At 35.7% G+C, this 21,324-nt stretch overlaps 3 protein-coding genes across 3 annotated transcripts; all 3 read left to right on the top strand.

Annotated features, from left to right (window-relative positions):
- Positions 1-975: 975 nt before the first annotated feature.
- LOC114152158 (protein mono-ADP-ribosyltransferase PARP6-like) lies at positions 976-10,979 on the top strand. The gene is made up of 23 exons (XM_028029949.1): positions 976-1,902; positions 1,997-2,053; positions 2,731-2,808; positions 3,442-3,530; positions 3,618-3,678; positions 4,699-4,789; positions 4,859-4,925; positions 5,579-5,728; positions 5,824-5,956; positions 6,782-6,913; positions 7,408-7,503; positions 7,603-7,695; positions 7,767-7,892; positions 7,971-8,036; positions 8,133-8,200; positions 8,305-8,353; positions 8,867-8,979; positions 9,058-9,130; positions 9,211-9,280; positions 9,372-9,451; positions 9,540-9,603; positions 10,552-10,636; positions 10,729-10,979. Exons 2-23 carry the CDS (start codon positions 2,051-2,053, stop codon positions 10,823-10,825), a joined length of 1,884 nt encoding a protein of 627 aa, XP_027885750.1. The 5' UTR covers positions 976-1,902; positions 1,997-2,050; the 3' UTR covers positions 10,826-10,979.
- Positions 10,980-11,140: 161 nt separating this feature from the next.
- Positions 11,141-13,802, top strand: rpp25a (ribonuclease P/MRP subunit p25, a). Its single transcript, XM_028029938.1, has one exon. The coding sequence runs from the start codon at positions 12,883-12,885 to the stop codon at positions 13,513-13,515; it is 633 nt and encodes a 210-aa protein (XP_027885739.1). The 5' UTR covers positions 11,141-12,882; the 3' UTR covers positions 13,516-13,802.
- Positions 13,803-15,657: 1,855 nt separating this feature from the next.
- Positions 15,658-21,001, top strand: cox5aa (cytochrome c oxidase subunit 5Aa). The gene is made up of 5 exons (XM_027999153.1): positions 15,658-15,836; positions 16,533-16,649; positions 20,208-20,329; positions 20,420-20,529; positions 20,599-21,001. Exons 1-5 carry the CDS (start codon positions 15,764-15,766, stop codon positions 20,600-20,602), a joined length of 426 nt encoding a protein of 141 aa, XP_027854954.1. The 5' UTR covers positions 15,658-15,763; the 3' UTR covers positions 20,603-21,001.
- The last annotated feature ends 323 nt before the right edge of the window (positions 21,002-21,324 follow it).

Genomic DNA, 21,324 nt, shown 5'->3' with positions numbered 1-21,324 from the left:
CAGCTATACATGGTCCAATAAAACATCCCCCCATCATCCTCCTAACACTTCCTGTAGTCTTCTTTGTCGTTTTCGCCAGTAGTAATATCCGGCTGATGATGACGTCACTTGTGTGATCCGGGGAAAAAAAGTGTTTCCAATGCAGTTTTGCTAAATGCATCTATTTCGACCCAGCTTTTATCAAAAAAGCTTGAGTTTTGTTTTTGTTTTTAATCAAAATTCGCGTGTTTCCATTAAGCAAATTTATTTTTGTAATTTCAATTTGCGCTGTACAGTACTACGGTTAATGAAAACACATCTTGATGTTGGTGAACACAACCACAGAGCAAACTGCTCAGGTTGAACAGAAGAATTTCTTGTTGGTTCCGAATTTGTCTTTTTTGCACCTCCTGTCAAAGTTTGCCCGTATTCTTTGTAATGCGCCAGTTGGACGCTTTGAAAGCTCACTGCAAGTTGCCTGAGCTGTAAACAACTATGACCCATTGAAGAGAGAAGAGCCGATCTGCTAATGCTAATTCAGTAGTTGGAAGCGTTGGCTAATACGGACTGAAAGGCTTCCTTCACTTTCTCCGCCGCCATTGCTGAACATTTCTACGGCCACATTTACACTGCAGACTTTAATGCTCAACACCTATTTTTTGTGAAAGCCCACGTTTTTCTGCGTGGTCGTTTCCACTTCCAGTTATATTCGACTTGATCTCCGTCTGAGCAACAAACGAGCTGAAAGTGTCCCGCACGCGCTGTAGAGGGCGCTGTAAAGTCACACGTAGCGAGCGTGCTTCGTGTTCTGCCAACCGCCATAAGAGAAGAAGAAGAAGAAGAAGAAGAAGCAAATGCTCGGTGTTTGTTTATGTAAACATGGATGCTGATGGTGGAGCATATCTTACAATTTTAAAGTTGTTATCCAGCGGAGCATTAACAACTTAATCCTCATCATTCGTTGTTGTTTGTCTGTTCGACGCAGAATAGTGACGTTTATCGAGTATCGACGAGGTTCAGGTCGGATGAATGCAACTTAAATGTGAAAAGATCAGTTAAGTATCGGATTTAGAACCACATATCCAAGTGGCCTGAGTCGCATTCGAAAAAATCCGATCTGTGTTGTTCAGACTGTCAGGAAAAGATCAGATCCGGGTTGGATTAAGGCAAAAAAAAAAAAAAAAAAAAAAGAGTCGGATTTGGATCATTGCGGTGTGAATGTAGCATAAAGCAGCTACAAAACTTATTTACGACTTCTGCTGGTGGCTGATTTGCCCGATCAAAAATCGACCTGAGAGTCAGGATGAAGGGGAGAAAGCCAGACAGTTTTTGTGCATGAAGCCCAAGGATCCATGAATTTGTTCTCAATCAACCCCCGACACAAACATCTTTAAGTAGATTACCCCGAGAAGACCTGTCGGGAGAAGAAGTGCACCGATGCAGGGAGTATATCTGAGCAGACTGCAGAGCAGCAGGCGGCTGCTAACAAGGCTAACTGCTGATTAAGGTCAGCGGTGATGCAGCACAGAGACAGGGTGACTAATAGATGTCAAACAGCGCCTCGGCCGTCATCCATCAACCCCATACAGCCCTGATCTTTGTTTAAATCAGGATATAAGACTCGTGAAATTGATTCCATAAAAAAAATGCACTTTGAAACTTATAGAGACAACAAGCCGCAGAGCTCTCTGATCCTGTTCAGGTGTAAACCTGAACTTCCCCTCAGTTTGAGTCCAGTCATGTGACCTGCAAGCCAGACTGAACATGTGGCGTCCCACACAGAGAGAGGACTAATGAGCAGGAGCTTCCAGACAGGAAACCCACTTTTAGCTGGGATCTCCCTGACACGTGTGGGAAACCTGCTATCGTTTTCATCAATTGGTCTGAAATATGAGGAGGCCAAATATATTCACCAGAGGAGAGGTAAGAGCTATTTTGTATGTAATTAATTGGGTTTATTATTATTATTTTGTTGTTGAGAGCTTCTGAAGTTATTTATTATTTTTAATGATTACAGTCAACGTGAGGAAAACTCTGATCACGTCTGACAGAGATTCAAAGAAATTACCTCATGGTGAGTCCATAAAATCAACATGTTGTTTTCTCCTGTTGTAGTTTCATCAATGCTTTACCTGGACTGGATCAGCCCTCTAATATATATATTTTTAAAAAAAACCTTTTTTCCCCTTTGACTGCTGCTTATGGCAAAGTTCATTTGACTATTGATTTACTTTTGATGGGAATTGCAGAGATCAATCAATGAATAAACAGATAAATAAAATAAAAATAATTAAATGTTGAACAAAAGCAAGTGTTTATTTATTTAATAAATAAATAAATTAATAAATGCTAGCTTTTGGTTGACATTTAAATAAATAAATATATATTTCTTTAAGAAATAAATAAACATTAATGTATTTAATAAATTCATACATTCTAGCTTTTGGTTGATATTTTTAAAGGGTATTTACTTAATAAGTAAAACAATATTTCTTTATTAATATTTGTGAATATTAATAAAATATACTTATTTATTAAGTAAATATTTACCTAATAATAACTAAATAAATACTTGCTTAACTATTTATTCTTTACCATCAACTACTTACTCAATAAATATTTGCTGGTGAGCCCCAGAAACTCACTTAAATAATTACTTATTTACTTGACAAATAAATGATCAAATCAATATATATACATAAATGAATAAATAAGCACTTTTAGTTGACAGTTTTCCTCTACTAACCACAGGATGCGTGGGAGCAGTGGGCTGAGAGCTGCAGCGATGAAGAAGGCAGCGACTCAGAGGACTTCCTGTGTGGAAACCAAGTGATTTTCAGTGAAACTGTAAAAAAAAAAAAAAAAACAACCCATGGCAGATTATATTTAACCCTCTTATTCCCATCCTGCCAGTCAGACAAAATTTTTAAATTATGCACTTTAAACCCTGATTGCACGGTCAAAACACACAGTGTCATAACGTTCAGATACAGAAAGTTGAAAAAGAGGCAGAAACACTCATTCATTACACTTTTTTATTTTATGGGATAATTTTGAATTCTTAACAAATCAAAGTGGTCTATATCCATAATTCAGGTCATAAGAGCGTTAATGTAAAAAAAAAATAACAGATTAAAAATATGTTTTAGCAGATAGAAAAACAGTTTACTTGAAATTTCATCTTTTTTTTATTAATCACCATCAGATTTGAATCTGGGATTGTCTTCTACAGTATTTCATTATTATTATCAATGTGTATTATTACATAATCACATCTGTGCTGCAGTTATTTCTCAATTGAAGTCAAACTGAGACTAAATATTCCCTGCATTCTGCGTTGAAAGCATTTTCTAATCACCACAGGACTCCTCCCAGCTATTGCATTTAAAGTATTTCAGCCCCCTGCAGCGCCGAGCCATCAGAGCGGACGTACAGTAAGCATATTAGTGTTTGTCTCAGCAGGAGAGCTGTGCCACTGACCTTTATCACCAGCTGAATGCAGACATGGCATCCGTCCGGTCTTTGTACTCAGATGCTGCCGTCTCTGTCAGGTAGAAAAGTCTTTTGTTGGGTTCCTGAAAATGTAAAGATCTCAGCTGAATTTTCCATAAAAGTTCCCCCTTTTCTTCTTTTGTTAGGGAATACCCATCAATTGGTGGCATGGATGTGGAGCTGAACATTAACCCCAACATTGTGGATGTAAGTTAAATTCTTGTTTTATTACAAAATATTCAAGTATAAACCCAGCTTCCATCAGTATTTTGATGAATTATATTTATTGATGAGTTCCAAGTCCAAGTTGAAAGGACTCCTTTCCATTACCCTAATATTTATATCCCTCAACAGATTCTCAGCATGTTAGTGAAATCAAAATATTACTTCAAATTTGAATTTGCCATATGCTGTACATAGATTGGCATTGGTCTCATTTGTTAATTTAATGCAACAAAATAAAATAGAGGGACAGTTAGTTGAATAGTTTCAAAAATTGCTATATGCTCAGCTGGTTTTTTAGATTGCAATTGTGTATTGGAGCCACTGTTGGGGAAAAAATAGTTCTGCCAAAAAACTCAGAAATTTTGAGATTAATCTCTGTAATTTTCTAGAAAAAAAATAGTGGCAATATTAGTTGGAATAGTTGAAAATTGGAAGGAAGAACAAAGAAAATTTGAGATTAATCTTAAGAAATTTTCTAGAAAAGACAAGATAATTTCTGAGTTTCAAAAGTAGAAAACCTTTGAGCTGTGGAAATTTTCAAAAGTCAAAAATGTTAAACTTTTGAAACTCAGACATTTCCTTGGTTTTTCTAGAAAATTTCTGAGATCTCAGAAATTTCAGAGTGCTTTGGCAGAAATTTACTCCTTTATTTTTATCTACGGCGGCCCTAATACTTCGTCCTATGAGAGAATTGGACTTTTAAAAAACATAATAACAAAATTACAGCCCAGTAGGCCAAATATTTTAAAAAGTTAATATTCTGTATTCAAAGGGTGTATTTAAGGTGTTTTTTTCAGTTTTGTTGTACATTAAAAGAAACATGAGACTTGAAATTTAACAGTAGTATATTTTTATCAGCTTGAACCTTCAGCCCACATAGACGTTGAAAGCTGACTGGAAGTTATGCAGCTTTCCTACAGTCGACTCTTCCAAACAGTAAAGAAACCAAACAGAGATTACAGATTTCCGGTTCGGTCTGATCTCAGTGTTTGGTGTCTTCAGGTGGAAGTGGCTAAAGCCTGGAGGATTAATCCATCAGAGCCGATCATCATCCGGCTGCACTTCTTCCCTTCTCAGTATCTGGACGGACCCGGTGAGCCCCAGGAACTAAATCCTCAACCAATCCTCCTGACATCTGAGTAATCGATGTTTCTCACTACAGCTCCCTCTGTGGATGTTTTCCAACCATCCAATATTGATGATTTCAGTATAGGAAGACAACTGCAAAAGTGAGTTTTCTCTTAGTGCACATGGGGATTTTTTTTTTTGCATTTCCTCACAAAACTATTGCATTTCCTTGCAATACATTTGCAAATACAATTAAAATCTGTACTTTAATTTAAAATTGTATGAAAATTGAGCTACTAACTTTGACAGGATATTAGGGCCATCATAGATAGAAAAAAAAGGAGTAAATTTCTCCCCCAAAAAAATCTCTGAAATTTTGAGATTAATCTCAGACGTTTTCTAGATAAAACAAGGAAAATGCTAAGCTCCAAAAGTCAAAAGTTTGGGAGAGAAAACTCTGAAACTTTGAGATTATTCTCTGAATTTTACTAATATGAAAGCTTGGACCTTTCTGAGATCCAAAGTGGAAAATGTTTGACTTTACAATTTCAGAAAATATGCACTTTTTGTGAAAGAAAATTTATGAGACTAATCTCAATATTTGAGTTTTTATCTTGCAAATGTTTGACTTTTATATCTTAGTAATTTTCATATTTCTTCTAGAAAATTCACAAATAAGATATTATGGGAAAGCCTTACAAAAATCTCGGACTACAAAGTAACGCAAAAGAAAAAAGAAATCCCCCATACATGATTGTAGCTTGAAATAATTCATGGACCTTCTTTTGGTTACCAATTTTCGTTTGTTCCTCAGTATTCTTAGAGTCTTCATATCTCAGGAGTGGAAACATCTGACCAACGACAGCCCTGTTGTCCAGAGAAAGAGCAGACACAACTGGTACCGACCCAGCGGCACCATCAAGAAGTTCAGCGCTCGATTCAGCGTTTGGTTACCACCTTCAAAGTACAATGAAGCTTCATAAAGCAACTTCTCTCTCCTCTAGGTTTGGATTGATCCGTTCATTGATGCATTTATCATCTTTTCTCCAACATGAACAGGCCAAATGAGATGCAGGAACCGACTGGCAAAGAAAGGAATGCAATGAAACATAATCACTTCACCAGTCAAACAACTTCTTATGACATAAAGAACTCAACGGGAGAACTGTTCACTTACACAGCTGGAGGAAAGGTTGGGACTTCCTGTTAATAATTTGATGTAAATGAGGATGGAAATGGTTGTGTTGCAACCATTTCTTGGGAAGAAATTTATTTTATTTTATTTACCAAATAAGTTTTTATTTACCAAATATGTTTACTTTGCTTGGAATTAAATTAAAATTCTAAACTCAATTTGTGTTTAGAAACATTGGTGTTTAAAGTGGATCTATTAGCAAAATTAACATTTTACATGTTTTTGTATTTCCATTTGGGTCTCAACTGCTTCTAGAAACAATTCATGCACTCAAACAAATGTATTTGGCAATAAGTTACATTTATTTTTGTTATCTGGAAAATGAGACATTTTTAAAACCCTCAGAATGTTAAGTCAGAACCACAGCGGAGCTCCGCCCGTTACCTAGCAACCCAGGCAGAACTCCAGGGTGTTTGGTCAGCTGGTTTAACTGCTGTACAATGGCGGCTAGAAAAGACAAGTTTTTATAATTACATATCTGTGTTCAGCCATTTTCAGGTGAGTGTAAACGTTGAGTTGGGGGGCGGGCCAGCAGCAGCTTCTTTGAATTTAAAGTGACAGAGACCCTAAAATAGCTCATTCTCAAAGGAGCTCAAAATATTCAGAACTGAGCTGACAAAAATCTCATTATCTAAGAATGATTTTGTGCAAAAAATGTAATCAACATGTTTTAAATCCCCTTTAGACCTATCCTAACCTGTTCAAAGAAGCATAACAGGTCACCTTTAAGAAAAGTATATATATATCTCTCTCTAGATATTGATTTGTGTGGTGCTTTTTCTATAAATGGGCTCTGTGGCCAATGTCTGGTTTTATCTGCAGAGAGTGATGGTCTCAGCTGTCAAATCTTCAGCACATCTGAGCACCAAACAGCTGGTGGAGCTGCTGTTCACCTCCCAGGCCATCAAACACTGTAAAAGCACGCCGACCCTCCAGCACGGCTTCTTAGTACAGGCAAGGCAGGACTCTGTCCTTCCTTAATAGCTCGATACAGTGATGTCGTGTTGGTTCAAAAACACACATTCTTGTTTTTTAAAAAAGTGAATCTCAAGTCAGCACAAATACTTAACATTCAAAGTTTAGCTTCAATGTTTGGCCAAAATCTAAAAAATTGAATGTTTAAATGCTCAGTGTTGGTTGTTTTCAGTTACTGTAGGATTTATAGTCAAAAATACTGTTTCCCTGTTTTAATCCTCAGTTTTTTTGTTTTATTTGTTTTTTTCTAAGACACTGAGAGCCAGATAAGAGTCGCTGAGAGTCTGGCATTTTTTATTCCTTAGTGTATTAAACAGCAACAAACAAGTGTAGTTTCTTCAACGCTATGGTAGTGAAATATACTTAAGCCTGTTTCGTTTTTGGTAAAGTATTGCTTTGTAAAATAGTGCTTTATTTTGTTTCCTTTTTTTGTAATGTTTTAAAATAAATCTGACCTTAATTCATGTGCACAGATAATGAGGTACGCTGAGCAGAGAATCCCAACGCTGAATGAATACTGCGTTGTTTGTGACGAGCGGCATGTTTTCCAAAATGGGCCGATGCTTAAGGTACGACTTTATGAAATTAAATTAGCAGGAGATTCAGATGTGTGTGGGTGTGTGTGTGTGTGTGTGTGTGTTTAATGGAGATTCCGCTTTTGTTTGCAGACTGCAGTTTGCACCAGGGAGCTTTGCGTATTTTCCTATCACACGCTGGGAGTTATGTCTGGAGCTACAGAAGAGGTCGCGACTGGTGCAGAGGTGAGCGACACGTTCATGTGCTGCAGGAGTGATTTTATATTTCAGTATTTCAGTAATTTCTGCTACTCCAGGTGATCGACCTGCTGGTGGCCATGTGCAGAGCTGCCCTTCAGTCGTCCCGAAAAAGCATCATATTTGAACCGTACCCCTCCGTTGTTGATCCGTGCAACCCCAAAACTCTGGCCTTTAGCCCCAAGGTATCAGCTGAAAGTTACTGCTCAAAACAGCTGCATGTTTTTTATATCGTATTAAATTATCTGTGCTTTCTGTGACAGAGGAAGAGTTATGAAAGGCTGCAGAAAGCTCTGGATGGTGTGTTGCTAATCAGGAGGATGGCTCAGGTGATTGTTTTAAATATAAAAAGATGAACATATTCCTCTCTCCCTGACTTTCAGCCTCAATTGGATGTAATCTAATTGCTTCTCCTTCATATTCAGGGTCCATATTCTGAGATAAAGAAGCAAATGGACAAGATAGACCCCCTCTCTCATCCTTTACTACAATGGTGAGGGCCTAATCTAGGCTGGCAGTCAAACTGTATTAAATTAAAATGTGTTAAATCAGAGGGTGTTTTAAATTAATGTCCAGTCATCTCTACTTTTCTTATAGGATTTTAGCAAGCAACAGATCACACATCGTCAAGCTTCCACTCAACAAGGTAGGTAGGTGGGTTAAAAATACTCACAGGCTAAAAATCATTAAAAGATTCATTTGGGAAAAAAATACGTACAAAAATAGAACAGGACAATAATTTTATTATTAGAATAAAGTTATTATTGGAATAATAATAATAATAATAATAGTTATTTTAAATAATAAATTTATTACTACTAAGAAATTTATTCTAATATGTTTATTATTTATAAAAATTATTTATAATTATTCCAATAGTAATTTTATTCTAAATAATACATTCATCATGATGAATGTACTTCAAATTAATGTATTACTATAAAAATCACACTTTTATTAATAAATGTATTAATTTAATAAATGTTAATGCATGTATTCAAATGTATTAATAAATGTGTTATTATTATAATAATAAACTCATAAAGAACAATAAGTTGGGTTTTCTTTATTGTGGCGTCTTTATTACCATGATTATAGCGTGGTTTCCTTTAAAATCTTTATTTTCTCTTTTCTCTCCTGTGAATCTGTTTTCTCGCAGCATCTGAGGTTTATGCGCACACCCCATCAGTTCCTGCTGGTCAGCGCTCCTCCGTCCAAGGAGGTTCGCTTTCAAACTGCCAGGAAATTATACGGCAGCACTTTTGCTTTTCAGTGAGTGAAATCACGTTTAAATGTCACACAATGCTTCCAGATCAAAGCCTGATTATAAAAACCTTCTCTTTGCTTCAGCGGTTCTCACATTGAAAACTGGCACTCCATCTTGAGGAAAGGCTTAATCAATGCGTCGTACACAAAATTACAGGTAAACTAACAAACAATATTAGCTCCTTTACAGCTTCTGTAACAAAAAAATATTGAGAAACTTATTTTGTTGTTTTGAAGCTTCATGGAGCTGTTTATGGTAAAGGCATCTATCTGAGTCCCATTTCAAACATATCTTTTGAATATTCGCGTAAGAATACGTTGTACTTTATTACCTTTTAGAAAACTTCTTTATCAATTTAAAGCTTGCATAAGTCATTTTTTATTATCTCCCTGATTAGACATGGGAAAAAGTCAACACCAAATACCAACCAGAGAGGAACTCAAAAAGAAATACAACCGGATAAATAAAATCAAACAGGTCAGGTCAATCACATTTTTTCACTTTAAGAAAGCATTTCCTGTTTCTTATATCTCTCTTCCTATATATTTTTGTTTGTTTGTTTTAGGAGGAACCAGGACAACCAAGGTTTCTGCAAAGCAGTAATCTGAGCTGCATAGCACTTTGTGAAGGTGAATATTTAGTCAGTTTCATTTTTCATGTATCTGTACTTTAAGTTGAAACCACATATTTACATACACATTTTATTCTCACTGTCTGAAGTTAAATCAGACCAAATATAGTTAGAATTACCAAAATTATTTCTATTTGCTAAATGCCAGAAAACATTTTTTAAATTTGTTTGTAACTTTCCTCAAATTAAAAAATTACAACAAAACAAATCTAGAAAATATTCTTGTCAAGTCTTCTGGCATTTAGCAAATAGAAATAATTCTGATCGTTCTCACTAAGGAAAAACAAGTACAGTTTGGTCTGATTTAACTTCAGGCAGTGAGAAAAAATGTATTTAAATATCTGGTTTTAACTATAAGCAGATTTAAATCCTGGGCACATTTTACGTAAAGTATCTGTACTTTCTACTTCACTACATTTCTAAAATATGCTACATTCACTTCATGGTCACATTTAGTTTTTGGTTTTTTTTACTATTTATTTATTAGTTTGAAAGTAATCAATAACTTATTCAAGTTAAACAGTTAAAAAATTATTTTTGGGTAAAAGTTTTGAAAATAGTGTCTGGAAATGTAAATATTGTTCACTGTTGATCAATTACAAGGTTGAATAACTGTGGAGTTGATGAAATGTCAATGTAAACTGCGTCACAGAGCGTAAACACAATAAAAACATGCACTACCTGCTCCATTGTTCATTAAAATAGCACATTATTGATGAAGTAAAGAAAATAAAGATACTGTAGGCACACTTAATGATATCTAGACCATTACATTAGAGACATTCAACTTTTATTTTCAATACTTTAAATATTTTTAAAAACAAGTTCTTACTTTTATTCAAGTAAAAATGTTAGTGTGGCACTTTTACTAGATTTTTTTCTTTTTGCACTTTCTCCACCACTGTAGCTTTATGTCTTATCTAACAGAGTTGTCCATGTGTCTTAGTGATAACCTCAAAGGCTCTTCAGAAGCACGGAAACATTTGGGTTTGTCCGGTGTCCGATCATGTGTGTACACGCTTCCTCTTTGTGTGAGTAAAACACCCAGCAGTGTTTATTTCTGCCTCCCAGCTCAATAAAAACCTATTAATACTCCACCACGGTTTGCTTTTTCCTGGAACAGGTATGAAAACGGTCAGGTGGGAGACGTGCACATCAACACCCAAGATGCACAAATCCAGACGGAAATTTTACAAGCAACTGGTTCAAAGCCAAGCTGAGAAAGCCCTAGTGCACATGCCTTCTGGTGAACCTACACACATCTACTGGAAACCAGAATAACTTTAGTAGTTAAGCTGTAAACGGCAAATATTTTATATTTTCATATATATTTTTACAGTATTTCATTACTGTGTTTGACAGATCCTATTTTTTGCTGTTTATTAAAGCTGTTTTTCTTTACCGTAAAAGTCCACTTGTTTGGTCATTGTTGTAAAAGGCTAGATTGCGTATAAACCAAACCATCAAATCTGTAAATACATCACTCTCTTCATTCTTGTTTGAGATTTAATGACATGAGGTTTAGTCTAGTTTAGTTTAGTTAGGATCCACATTTAGCTGCTGCTGTTCTTACAATGGTCCACATATCACATCACTAAAACAGTTTTGAGAAATTACATAAAAACAAAAGAAGACATGGAAGAAAACATAACATGTAGTTAAATGTAGTATTGTAGCCCTTCTTTGTTCATCTCAGCGCCAGTAGACGAACACTCAGATTCACTGAATTTATTCTGAGGAGAGAAAATCAAGCTGGTGGCTAACATCAATCCAGCAGCTTCTGCCCATTTACAGTAATTAAAATCCAGTAAATAAACCTAAACAAACTACAGAGCAATGGTGCCCAATGAACAGTTAACAGTTGTAAAATTAAACAGAGCTAAAATGCATAGCATTAATTATGATAACAGTCAAAACATAGCAAAAATACACACAAAACCCTGTGTGTAATTAAATATATCTAAAGTATATGTTAAAATATAATACTGGTAAAGAAAACACAGAGCTGATTCGAACCCAAACGGCAGTTACAGAAACTGTCAGTTACTGGTTGCTACGGTAACCGCCAACAGCAGCGTTAACAGAACTTATGGAGCAAAAAAATGTCAGGATAAAATAACTTTTTGACTAAACAAAAGTTAATTTAAAGAATACATAAACACATTTTGACAATATTGTTAATTGAAAAGCTGTTATAGAATGACATTCAATTCACGTCAAGGAACTTACATTGTCAGTAGCTGACTAAAATAAAATAAAATATTTGTCTGTTAACATTTTTACTGCCATTAAATATAACACACATTGGCATTAAATTTCAGATAAACCCCACAGCTGGTCATTTGTGCCTCAGAAATCATTTTGTTTTCATTTGGATTCTTGATTTTATTTCCTGTTTTGTGTAGATATTAAAATAAATTGCAGTAGCTTTAAGGTGTGATTGTCCTCATGTCATTCACTGGGGGGGGAAAGAGGTAGAAGTGGTGTGGAAAGTATTTTCTGGGTCACCCCAGCAGGCGATGAATTGAAGAGTGGAGAGCTGTGAAGTTGCTGTTATACCCCAAAGGAAGATATTTTTCCTGGACCATATGGGCCTCTAAAGATAGAGAGGAGGAAATTTATCTTCCAAACAGCCAGCCCTATTGTACCGCAGTGTTTTTCATTCTCTCTTTTTATTCCTGTAGTTCATTATCAGCAAAACTGCAGCATAAGAACGTCAGATGAAACTATCAAGTCCAAATCTGTAAAAAACAAAAGAATTGTTTCAACTGCACGCTTTGTTAAATCTCATTAACTCATATTCAATCATCCGTGTAACCCAAGCAACTACACACAGGTAAACTCTCTGAGTCCTAAAGCATTTCACTAAATTATTGTTTAAAAAACTGCAATGAATGCATGAGACTTTGTTAGAAGAAGAAAAATGAGCATGTGCCTTTAAGAGCTCTATGTCCCACTCTTCATGTCTTTCTCTAAGCCTCATGTGTTTGTTGGCATCAGCTGTCCCCAGAGCTGAAGAGAGCAAGGACATCTTTTCTTTCACGACTGTGGGATTAGGAGAAGAAGTGGCTTTCTTACTCTGCAGGCTGTCATCTCAGCTCCAAGAAGACAAAACAAATTCGACATCACGGTCAGGCGACCGAGAGAAGATGAGGATAAGTGAAAAGTTTGGATTGCAAAGCAGATTTTCTTTAAATTTGCTGCTTTTAGACCTTGAGGAAAATGGATTAACAAGCCTGCAGATGCAGAAGAATCGTCTTATTTAGTTTCCACCATAATGGAAGATCAGTCTTCTTCACTGTCTTCTGGTGTCCAGCTTGCGTCTTGTCCTCCACAACCGGAGCAGGGCACCCGGCGGAGAATCGGCCGCTCTGAGGAGAGAGCCCCTTTACCCATTCCTGGCCTTGCTGCAGACGTCCTGCACATGCGAGTGAAAGAAGGAAGCAAAATTCGCAATTTACTGCGGTTTGCAACCGCCCGCATGCAGGGGGAAGGACAGGACAGCAGTGCAGCGGCAGTGAAACAGGTGGTCTTCACAGGCCTGGGCAGGGGCATCACCAAGACCATCACCTGCGTGGAAATCCTGAAACGCAAAGTGGCAGGGCTGCATCAGGTGTCCAAACTTTGCTACATGACAGTTAATGAGGTATGGGAGAGCGCAACGCAGGAAGCAGCGACCACAACCATGGAGAGGACGGTGCCCGCCATCTGCATCCTGCTCTCCAAAGACCCGCTGGATCCCCAGGAGCTGGGCTACCAGCCTCCACAAACCTTCAGCGGTCCCACAGAGGAAGAGGAGCGACGAGGGGATCTGCGAAGAACAGCTGGCAGGCCGAATTCACTGCACACTGCCAAGAGGCTCAGTCTGGATGATTGGACCAGATGTCCTCCTAAAACCTACAAAGTTTAGCTAAAAAGCCAGAAAATGTGCAATTACATGTTCCTTCTTCGTAGTAATGTTTGGCTGAAAAAAGCACTATTGTTTTTTGTGAAGTAATTTATAGCGGTGCACCTAGTTCTAATTTTGGGAGATCGGTGATTGGCCGATACTTACATGTGAAGCCGATCTGATCAACCAAGTTTGCTGTCCTTTTCTGGTCTGCTGTGACAGAGGTTTGACCCAACAGGTCATGTCTGCATGTTTGCAGTCAACAATAGTCACTCCACTGTTACCAACTCGACAAGTTTCTTGCTATATTTAGCGACATTTCAGACAAAAAAAAAAGAGACAAAATCAGAATCGGCAGGTCAGGCTTTTTAAAGATCGGCAAGCGGCGATTGGCCAGAAAACTGCAATCGGTGCACTCCCAGTTATTAGATACTGTTTTAGGGCTGGACAATACGTATCACAATATAAACATTTCATATCAGTTGATATAAATTATAATAATTATTTTTGTTTAACTTATCAAACTAAAATGAAATGAAGTAAATAAAAAGCATCAAGTACAAAAGTGCAGCAAGGTGTATTCAAAAGTCAACTCTATTACAGTTTTGACTTTTTAAACTACTTTGAATAATTAATTGAGCTTTCTGTACGGTTTGATAGCTAAGATCAATTGGAATGTATTTATAATTGAATTGAGATTATATTTCTGTAAAGTGCCTACAAACATTTGTCATGTATTGGCGTTAAATAAATAAAACTGAATTGAACTGATTTATAATTTCAGTTTCAAGATTCATATTCGTCAGCTTCTGTTTTTTCTATTGTAATAAAAAAAAACTATTGTTGTTTTATTTATCTATCAAGGGAGAAAAATTTATATAAGTAACCTATACAACCTGCTCCAAAAAGAAATCTGTTAGCATGGGCGCTACTATACCTTCTTATGTATAGTAAGCAAAACATTTTTAGTTTATTAGTTAGTTAGTTTCCTTGTTTGTACAAAAAACAAGGAAATAATATTACTAAAAATATTATTTTCTATCTACACAATACATTGTGTTGTCTCAAATATATAATATATATATATATATATATATATACATATATATATATATATATATATTTATATATATATATATGCATTATCCATATTGTAATTAGCTTCATAAGTTTTATTTATAAAAGGAATTATTTCTTCTGCTTTCAATATGCTATGTGAAAATTGTTATTTTTATGCATTTTCTTTTTCATTTTAGTCTTAGATAACAAAAGTTTTGGCCATCTGATGATGCCATTGTAAAATATTAAATCATTTCTTAAAACCTGCCTCTTGTAAAGTCGGAAATGTCAACAATAATCAAATATGCGTGGATTTTATGGTCGATTTTTAACTCTTTTTTTTTTTTTTATAGAGTTCTATGTGTGGTTTTCATCCTTGTTTTTATAATCTGTGTTTTAAGATGAACAAGCCAATGGAAATAAAGGCAGAAATGAGCCACTTGGCTTATGTTCATTTATATGTGTTATCCCGTTTTTTGTTTTTGTTTAAAAATACAATAGAAACTAAACTGAGATGTTATGATTGGAAGCTTATTTCTGCCAGTTTGATGGGAAAACAAAAACAAACATTATCTGTTATCTGTTAGATAAGACATTTATAGGTTAGTTATGATGACTAACCTATAAAGATTCGCAGCTAAGTCATTATGAGGTAGCACAAGTATGAAATTCCATTATTATGAGATAGCTAAGATTAAATTATAAAATAGTATCTCATAATTATACGGTAGTTCAGTCATAATTATCAGATACAAGTTTTGTTGTTGCGGAAATGTGCGTTCATAGTTATGTTTAGTTACTCAGTACTTAAGTAATCTTTTACAGAAGACTTTTTCACTCTTTCTTGAGTAAATTCTTGCACTTGCAATACTTGTTACTTTTACTTAAATGAAAATATGCTGAAGTGGTAATACTCTTACTCGAGTACAGCTTTTACTACTCTATCCACATCTGATTATATGCATATTTATATATTTAAGAATTTATCATTATCAGTTATGATTTTGTTTTTCTTTTGTGGCTCGTGTGTAAGGTATTTGTAGAAACATATTTAACATTTCATGTCACTCGTGGCAGACCAAAACAGGTCAAGAATGAGCTCCGCTTTGCACATGCGCAGAAGGACCTTACCTATCTGCTGGCGCCTGCCGTTAGAGCCGCTTCCTCCGGATAAAATCATACCGGTTTGTCTTGCTGGCTGCGCCGCATCATGTTCAGAACTGCCGTCCGACTGTCGGTCTCCGGTGCTCGGAGTTTAACTCGAACACAACCGAGGTGCCAAGGTATTTGTTTATCGTTTCTCTCTGAGAATTGGCTGTTTAAATGCGGCAGAGTGTGAAAGTGTAGGGGCGAAGTTCATGCGGATATCCAGTGTTTGTCAGCACACTGCGGTCCCAGCTAAGCTAGCTAACCAGCCGGCCGCTTAATAATACACTCAGTTTAATTAAAGCTTTTAACATGTTGGTCAATCGGCTAACATAAAAACGTAAAAATACATAATATGAGGCTGCTTTGTTGTGATATTATCCAAATGTCTCGCTCGCGGGTGGTTGTGTCCTTGCCATGACCCAGCTGGGACATGCTAACATGCTAACCGTGTTAGTTCATCCGCTGAGTGAGCCGGCTGCGGACATTTCTGCACTAAAATGGACTGGCAGCGTCTTCAGCGCCTGAGAAAAGCACATCATTCTGATGCTTACGTGATATTACAGCTTATCTAATTCATTTTTTTTAGGTCAGAATGATCTACATTACAGTTGATCTTACGTGTCTAATGCGTAAGTGTATCATCAGCTACGTGCAGTCCTATATCCGGACAATGGAAGTGATCCACCTGACGCGCAGCATTTGCCCTTTTTCTCCTTCACTCACTGCAAACTTTGCCTCTTATGACCTTCCATGTGACAACGTTGTGTAACACTGAACACCACTGAAAGTGACTTTAGGCACTGATTGTTGTTTTGTTTTTTATCACACAGCCCCTCTGGCATCAAGGTGTTACTCCCACGGGAAACAGGAGACTGATGAAGAGTTTGATGCCCGCTGGATTACATATTTCAACAAGCCTGACATCGATGCATGGGAGTTGAGGAAAGGTGGGTTTTTAATCACACCAAATCTATAAAAGACAAATAATTGTGCAGAATGGTGCTAAACTTCGGTATGAGGAAGTTGCTGCCACAAGGTTGGTTTATATTAACTGTAGGTCAACAGGGGTTTGGTCAGATTAATATTAGACTCACAGTCAATCAGTCTGGATTAATTCCTCATCACAACATCCATGCCATATGGATCTTCTTTACTTTTCAGACTGCATTATTTAGGTTAGTAAAGATTAGTTTGGATTGTCTCTCTGAATCGTTTTTAGAATTAACCTCAATTAAAAGTTTTTTCATCAGCAGTGGTGTAGAGCGCAGACACAAGCTAGAATAGGAAATTATATTACTTTAGTTAGCTGGATGGACCTTTGCTGTCCAAACTGTTTTATTTTTGAAATAGTACTGTTGAGGAGTGCTCATCTTTCTGCGTTTTAAGTCATTTTGTACTCAAATGTAACACTTCCTACTTTTAGATTAGATGTTTCTTCCTTATGATTGTAGATGTGTAATAGCTTAGGGTCTTTTCATATAGCCTTCTTTTAACCTGCATTTGTAATTGCAGGGGAAAAAATGCGCAAAATAAATATAATAAATGTCAAACTGGCATATAAACATTAAGTGGTAATCTTTCTGTTATCAGTTAAATAAAGCTTTTCAGATTTTCTCTAGTTTGCATTAAAATATATATATTTTTTACTTCCTTAAAAGATAAATGACCTTACCTTACTTTCTATCGCTCATTGACTATAAGTAGAATAAATGTAATAATTTTTGAGATTTATTCAACAAAGTAAATGTGAAGCAGATAAAAGCAGCACAAAATATATAAATGTATAACCCTTTCTTATTAGCTGGTCTGGATTGAATAAAACTCGGTGTACTGCTGGCAGTCAGGTTCTGTTGCTCCCAACTGTAATTCAGTGAAGAATGTAGTCTTTGGTGAATATGAAGAAACAGGAAAAAATATTTTTAGGGAACTTTACTGATTCCTGGAAACATTAAGATCAGTTTTTTAAGTTTGCTGTAATTCAAGTTGAAACTTGTGAGGTTAGGGATTTTTATTGCACAGCGAGATGCAATTTTCTTTAACTGTTTCCATCCGCTTTAATGTACAGCTTTACACAATGTCGTTAAAACAAACTTTTTTTCTTTTTTCGCTTTTGGATTTGTTTTTTTGTTTGTTTGTTTTTACCGATCCCTTTCACCCAACCAGACTGACTAGTCTCTGTTTCTGACATCAGGTGTTTCAGGCTTCTTTCACAATTTAGTTAAACCTTAAAGTTAAATTTATTTCTTTTAGGCTCCACTAGGCCCTTATCAACAAAATGTTCTCCCTGGTGCCTCCAATAACTGGGCTGGGGTGTAAAATACAAGTTTGTGTTTCCATAAAAGGAGCTTTTCCACATCTGAAGATTTTTTTTAATCCATTTGCCGTAAAGATTTGATTTAAGGTCTTTACTCTCCAAGTTGGAGGCAGAAATGACGGTACAAGTTAACTGTTAGCTTACTATGTTTTTGATACATTTTTAGAAAAAATAGCACCTTTCTCTGTTCATTTGTTGGATAAGGTCCTTAATTCAAGGCTTTAAAAACAAAATTAAATCATTTTAGCTTTTTTTTTGGCTGCTGTTATTGCAACAAAAACTGCTCTAGATAACAGTGAATGCTCTGAAATACAATCCTGCCTCTTGTTTTTTTTCGGCTGATCCAATACATTTTTAAGGTGTATGCAGCTCAACCAGCCTAAATAGAACCACAATTATTTTAAACAATGTAAAACTGAATTAAGCTACATATGAAAGATGAACTTTAATTATCTTTTATCTTCATAACTCACAAAAATACTGTCTGAATGTTGATATTGTAACTATTAACTCAATAGTCGATAACTTAAATCATTCTGGCCATTTTAAATGTAATTAAGTCAATGATTAATTAATAACTTGCACATAATGCAATCATATCTTTAAACCACTGATTTTGCCAATAATGTATTTATTAGTTATTGTTTTAGTATCTGCAGGCTACAACATTTTAAAATGTACAATTTTCTATTGCAGGACATTTCATACCTGCTTTAAAAAGGTAAAGGTAATTTTATTTATATGGCACATTTTCAGCAACAATGCAATACAAAGTGCTTTACAGGATTTAAAAGGAAATACAAACCAAAAGAAAGAGCAAAGGAAGAAAAAGCTAATAATGTTGATCCAAAGTAAATAAACTATGCAGGGTTGGTAGATAAGTATAAGTCCTCGGGTCTAATTCCTTTTCTGGGTTGGGAGAATAGGAGTCTAAAATGTAGTTTTTCTGGATTCCAAGATCTAAGCCCTGTTCTGGGTTGCTAAATGAGTGTAAGTAAGTATTCTCTGGACTTTCTAAGTGTGCTCTAAATTTGTAAAAGTACTGTGGAGAGTACTCCACAGTTTCTAAGTAATAATAAAAACTAAACCAACAAATATAAAATAATTTTCTATAATCTCTGTGATTAAATGTGATTGTGTGGCTGCTTGTTTAGTTAGTTTGGTTTTCCCGTGGGTTCATATTCTGCTATTTCATAAAACTTTAGTAGCATAAGCAGGAATCAGGTCCAGATTAAATGCAGAAGATTTAAAATTAAATTTAGTTGCATGGGAGATTTAAAGCTGCAGTATGTAACTTTTTATAAAAGAAAATCTCTATATTTTTTACATATTTGTTTAAATATGAGAAGGATAATCTGTGAAAAGATCGAGCTCCTCTATGCTCCCGACCAAAAACAACCAATCGGAGCCAGGAGGTGTGTCTTAGCGCTGTCACTCATCCTCATGTACTTGCTGCTAATTGTGCTAATGACAAAGAAACATGCAGTTACAAAAAAAGACATTTATCTGCCGTCGTCAGTGGTCATGCTAACTAGCCCAGCATTCAAAACATGCTAAGCTAGCTGCAGCATAACAGAGAGGCAGTAGACCCGCCTCCTGGTTCTGATTGGTTGTTTCTAGTCAGCGCTGAGAGAAGGCAGAGGAGCTAACTTTTTTACAGATTATCTGTCTTGTAGCATTCTGTCACAAAATAATGACAATTTCAACAAATACTTAAACCAAAAATATTATAAAAGTTACATATTGCAGCTTTACCATTTTTCTTTCTATTTTTAGGTTTTGAAATACAGAAAAAACTTTTTTTGTATTAGCAAAAAGTAATGGATATAATTGATATTGGAAAAAGAAAAGCAAATATTTTTCAACCTAATGACAAGAACATTAGATATAAATATGTTGTTGGTGTCATTAGGTTGTGGAAATTCAATTAAATTACTCAAAGAAAAACTGTAAAATTGCTAGAAGCTCCAGTTGTTTTTATATTTATATTTAAAATTTATTTAGAACCACAAATCTGAGCCTGTTGCACATCCATGGTTAAGACCCATGAGATCAAAAGTTTTGTTTACAGGAAGTCAAAAGAGGTAAATAGAGGAAAATGCTGAGCAAAGGTACAAATTGGCTTGGGTCTGAGTATACAATAAGTCGTTCTGTGTTTCCTGCAGCTCGTAAAGTGTAAACTGTGTTTCAGGGATGAACACGTTGATCGGGTACGACCTGGTACCAGAACCAAAGATTCTTGAGGCGGCGCTGAGAGCCTGCCGCAGACTAAACGACCTGGCCAGCGCCATCCGCATCCTGGAGGCGGTGAAGGTCAGAAATTCAGAACGTCTGGGAATAATGTTAGCCAAAAATAAAGAAAAGATTTTAGTTGTAAACTAACGGAGTTTAACTTTGGTTCAGGACAAAGCCGGGCCTCATAAAGACATCTACCCATACGTGATCCAGGAGCTCAAGCCCACATTAAGCGAACTCGGCATTTCCACACCTGAAGAGCTTGGACTTGATAAAATGTACGGTTATTCATTTTAATTTAAATCAAGCATTTCATCTCTTCTAAATATCCCTTCTTTTTTCCACAGATGATGTACGAGAAGATCGAGCTTTTGCATTTAAATGTTGGCCTCATCAAAACACGTCTGAATTAAATTTTGCCTTTACTGGTTTCTTTTGCTTGTAAAATATGGATGAATATTCAATCTTCATGTGTCGTAAACATACTGGAATTTTATCTTTTTTTGTTTCTTGAAAGTTCAACAATCTGCCTAGCAGGACTTAAGTTCAAGTTGCTCTAGATCAAAGCATTACCAAATGATTCTCACCATCTGAAGGCTTGTGAAGGTCTTGCCGCCAGGGGGCAGCAGAGTCACACGAATGTAAGGATTCATCTGACTGTATCGAGTCTGCGTTACATCTGTTCATTTCAGGGAAAATGTATTTGCGGGTTGAATAAAATTCATCAACGATGGCGTTGGTGTAATGTGATTACTATTTGGGATTTTTTAAAAATTTTATCAGTTAAAATATTTATTTTATTTTATTTATAAGAGTGAAATATGGTTTCCAGATGTTATTCTTTACTAAATATTTGGTGGATATTTGCCAAATATATTTATTTATAAATATTATATAAACATACTGGAACTAAATATATTTATATATTTCAGATATATAAAATAAAAACATGGTTTTATATATTTTCATAAAATACATGAAAATATTTTATATCTTTACCCTTATTTTGACTGACTTGCCTCATAGCAAATTATTTTGTTTTGTGGAAGCTCATTAAGCGTTTTAGGTTTTAA

This window comes from Xiphophorus couchianus, chromosome 2, assembly GCF_001444195.1.
Source record: "Xiphophorus couchianus chromosome 2, X_couchianus-1.0, whole genome shotgun sequence".
In the NCBI taxonomy this organism is placed as follows: Eukaryota; Metazoa; Chordata; class Actinopteri; order Cyprinodontiformes; family Poeciliidae; genus Xiphophorus; species Xiphophorus couchianus.
This window is presented reverse-complemented; position numbering and strand designations above follow the sequence as displayed.

Coding starts and splice junctions, on each gene's coding strand:
- LOC114152158 (XM_028029949.1), top strand. Junction 4,926..5,578: donor ATAGGAAGACAACTGCAAAA/GTGAGTTTTCTC, acceptor TTTGTTCCTCAG/TATTCTTAGAGTCTTCATAT. Junction 9,604..10,551: donor CTGCATAGCACTTTGTGAAG/GTGAATATTTAG, acceptor CATGTGTCTTAG/TGATAACCTCAAAGGCTCTT.
- rpp25a (XM_028029938.1), top strand. CDS start 12,883: ATGGAAGATCAGTCTTCTTCACTGTCTTCTGGTGTCCAGCTTGCGTCT.
- cox5aa (XM_027999153.1), top strand. CDS start 15,764: ATGTTCAGAACTGCCGTCCGACTGTCGGTCTCCGGTGCTCGGAGTTTA. Junction 15,837..16,532: donor AACACAACCGAGGTGCCAAG/GTATTTGTTTAT, acceptor TTTATCACACAG/CCCCTCTGGCATCAAGGTGT. Junction 16,650..20,207: donor TGCATGGGAGTTGAGGAAAG/GTGGGTTTTTAA, acceptor ACTGTGTTTCAG/GGATGAACACGTTGATCGGG.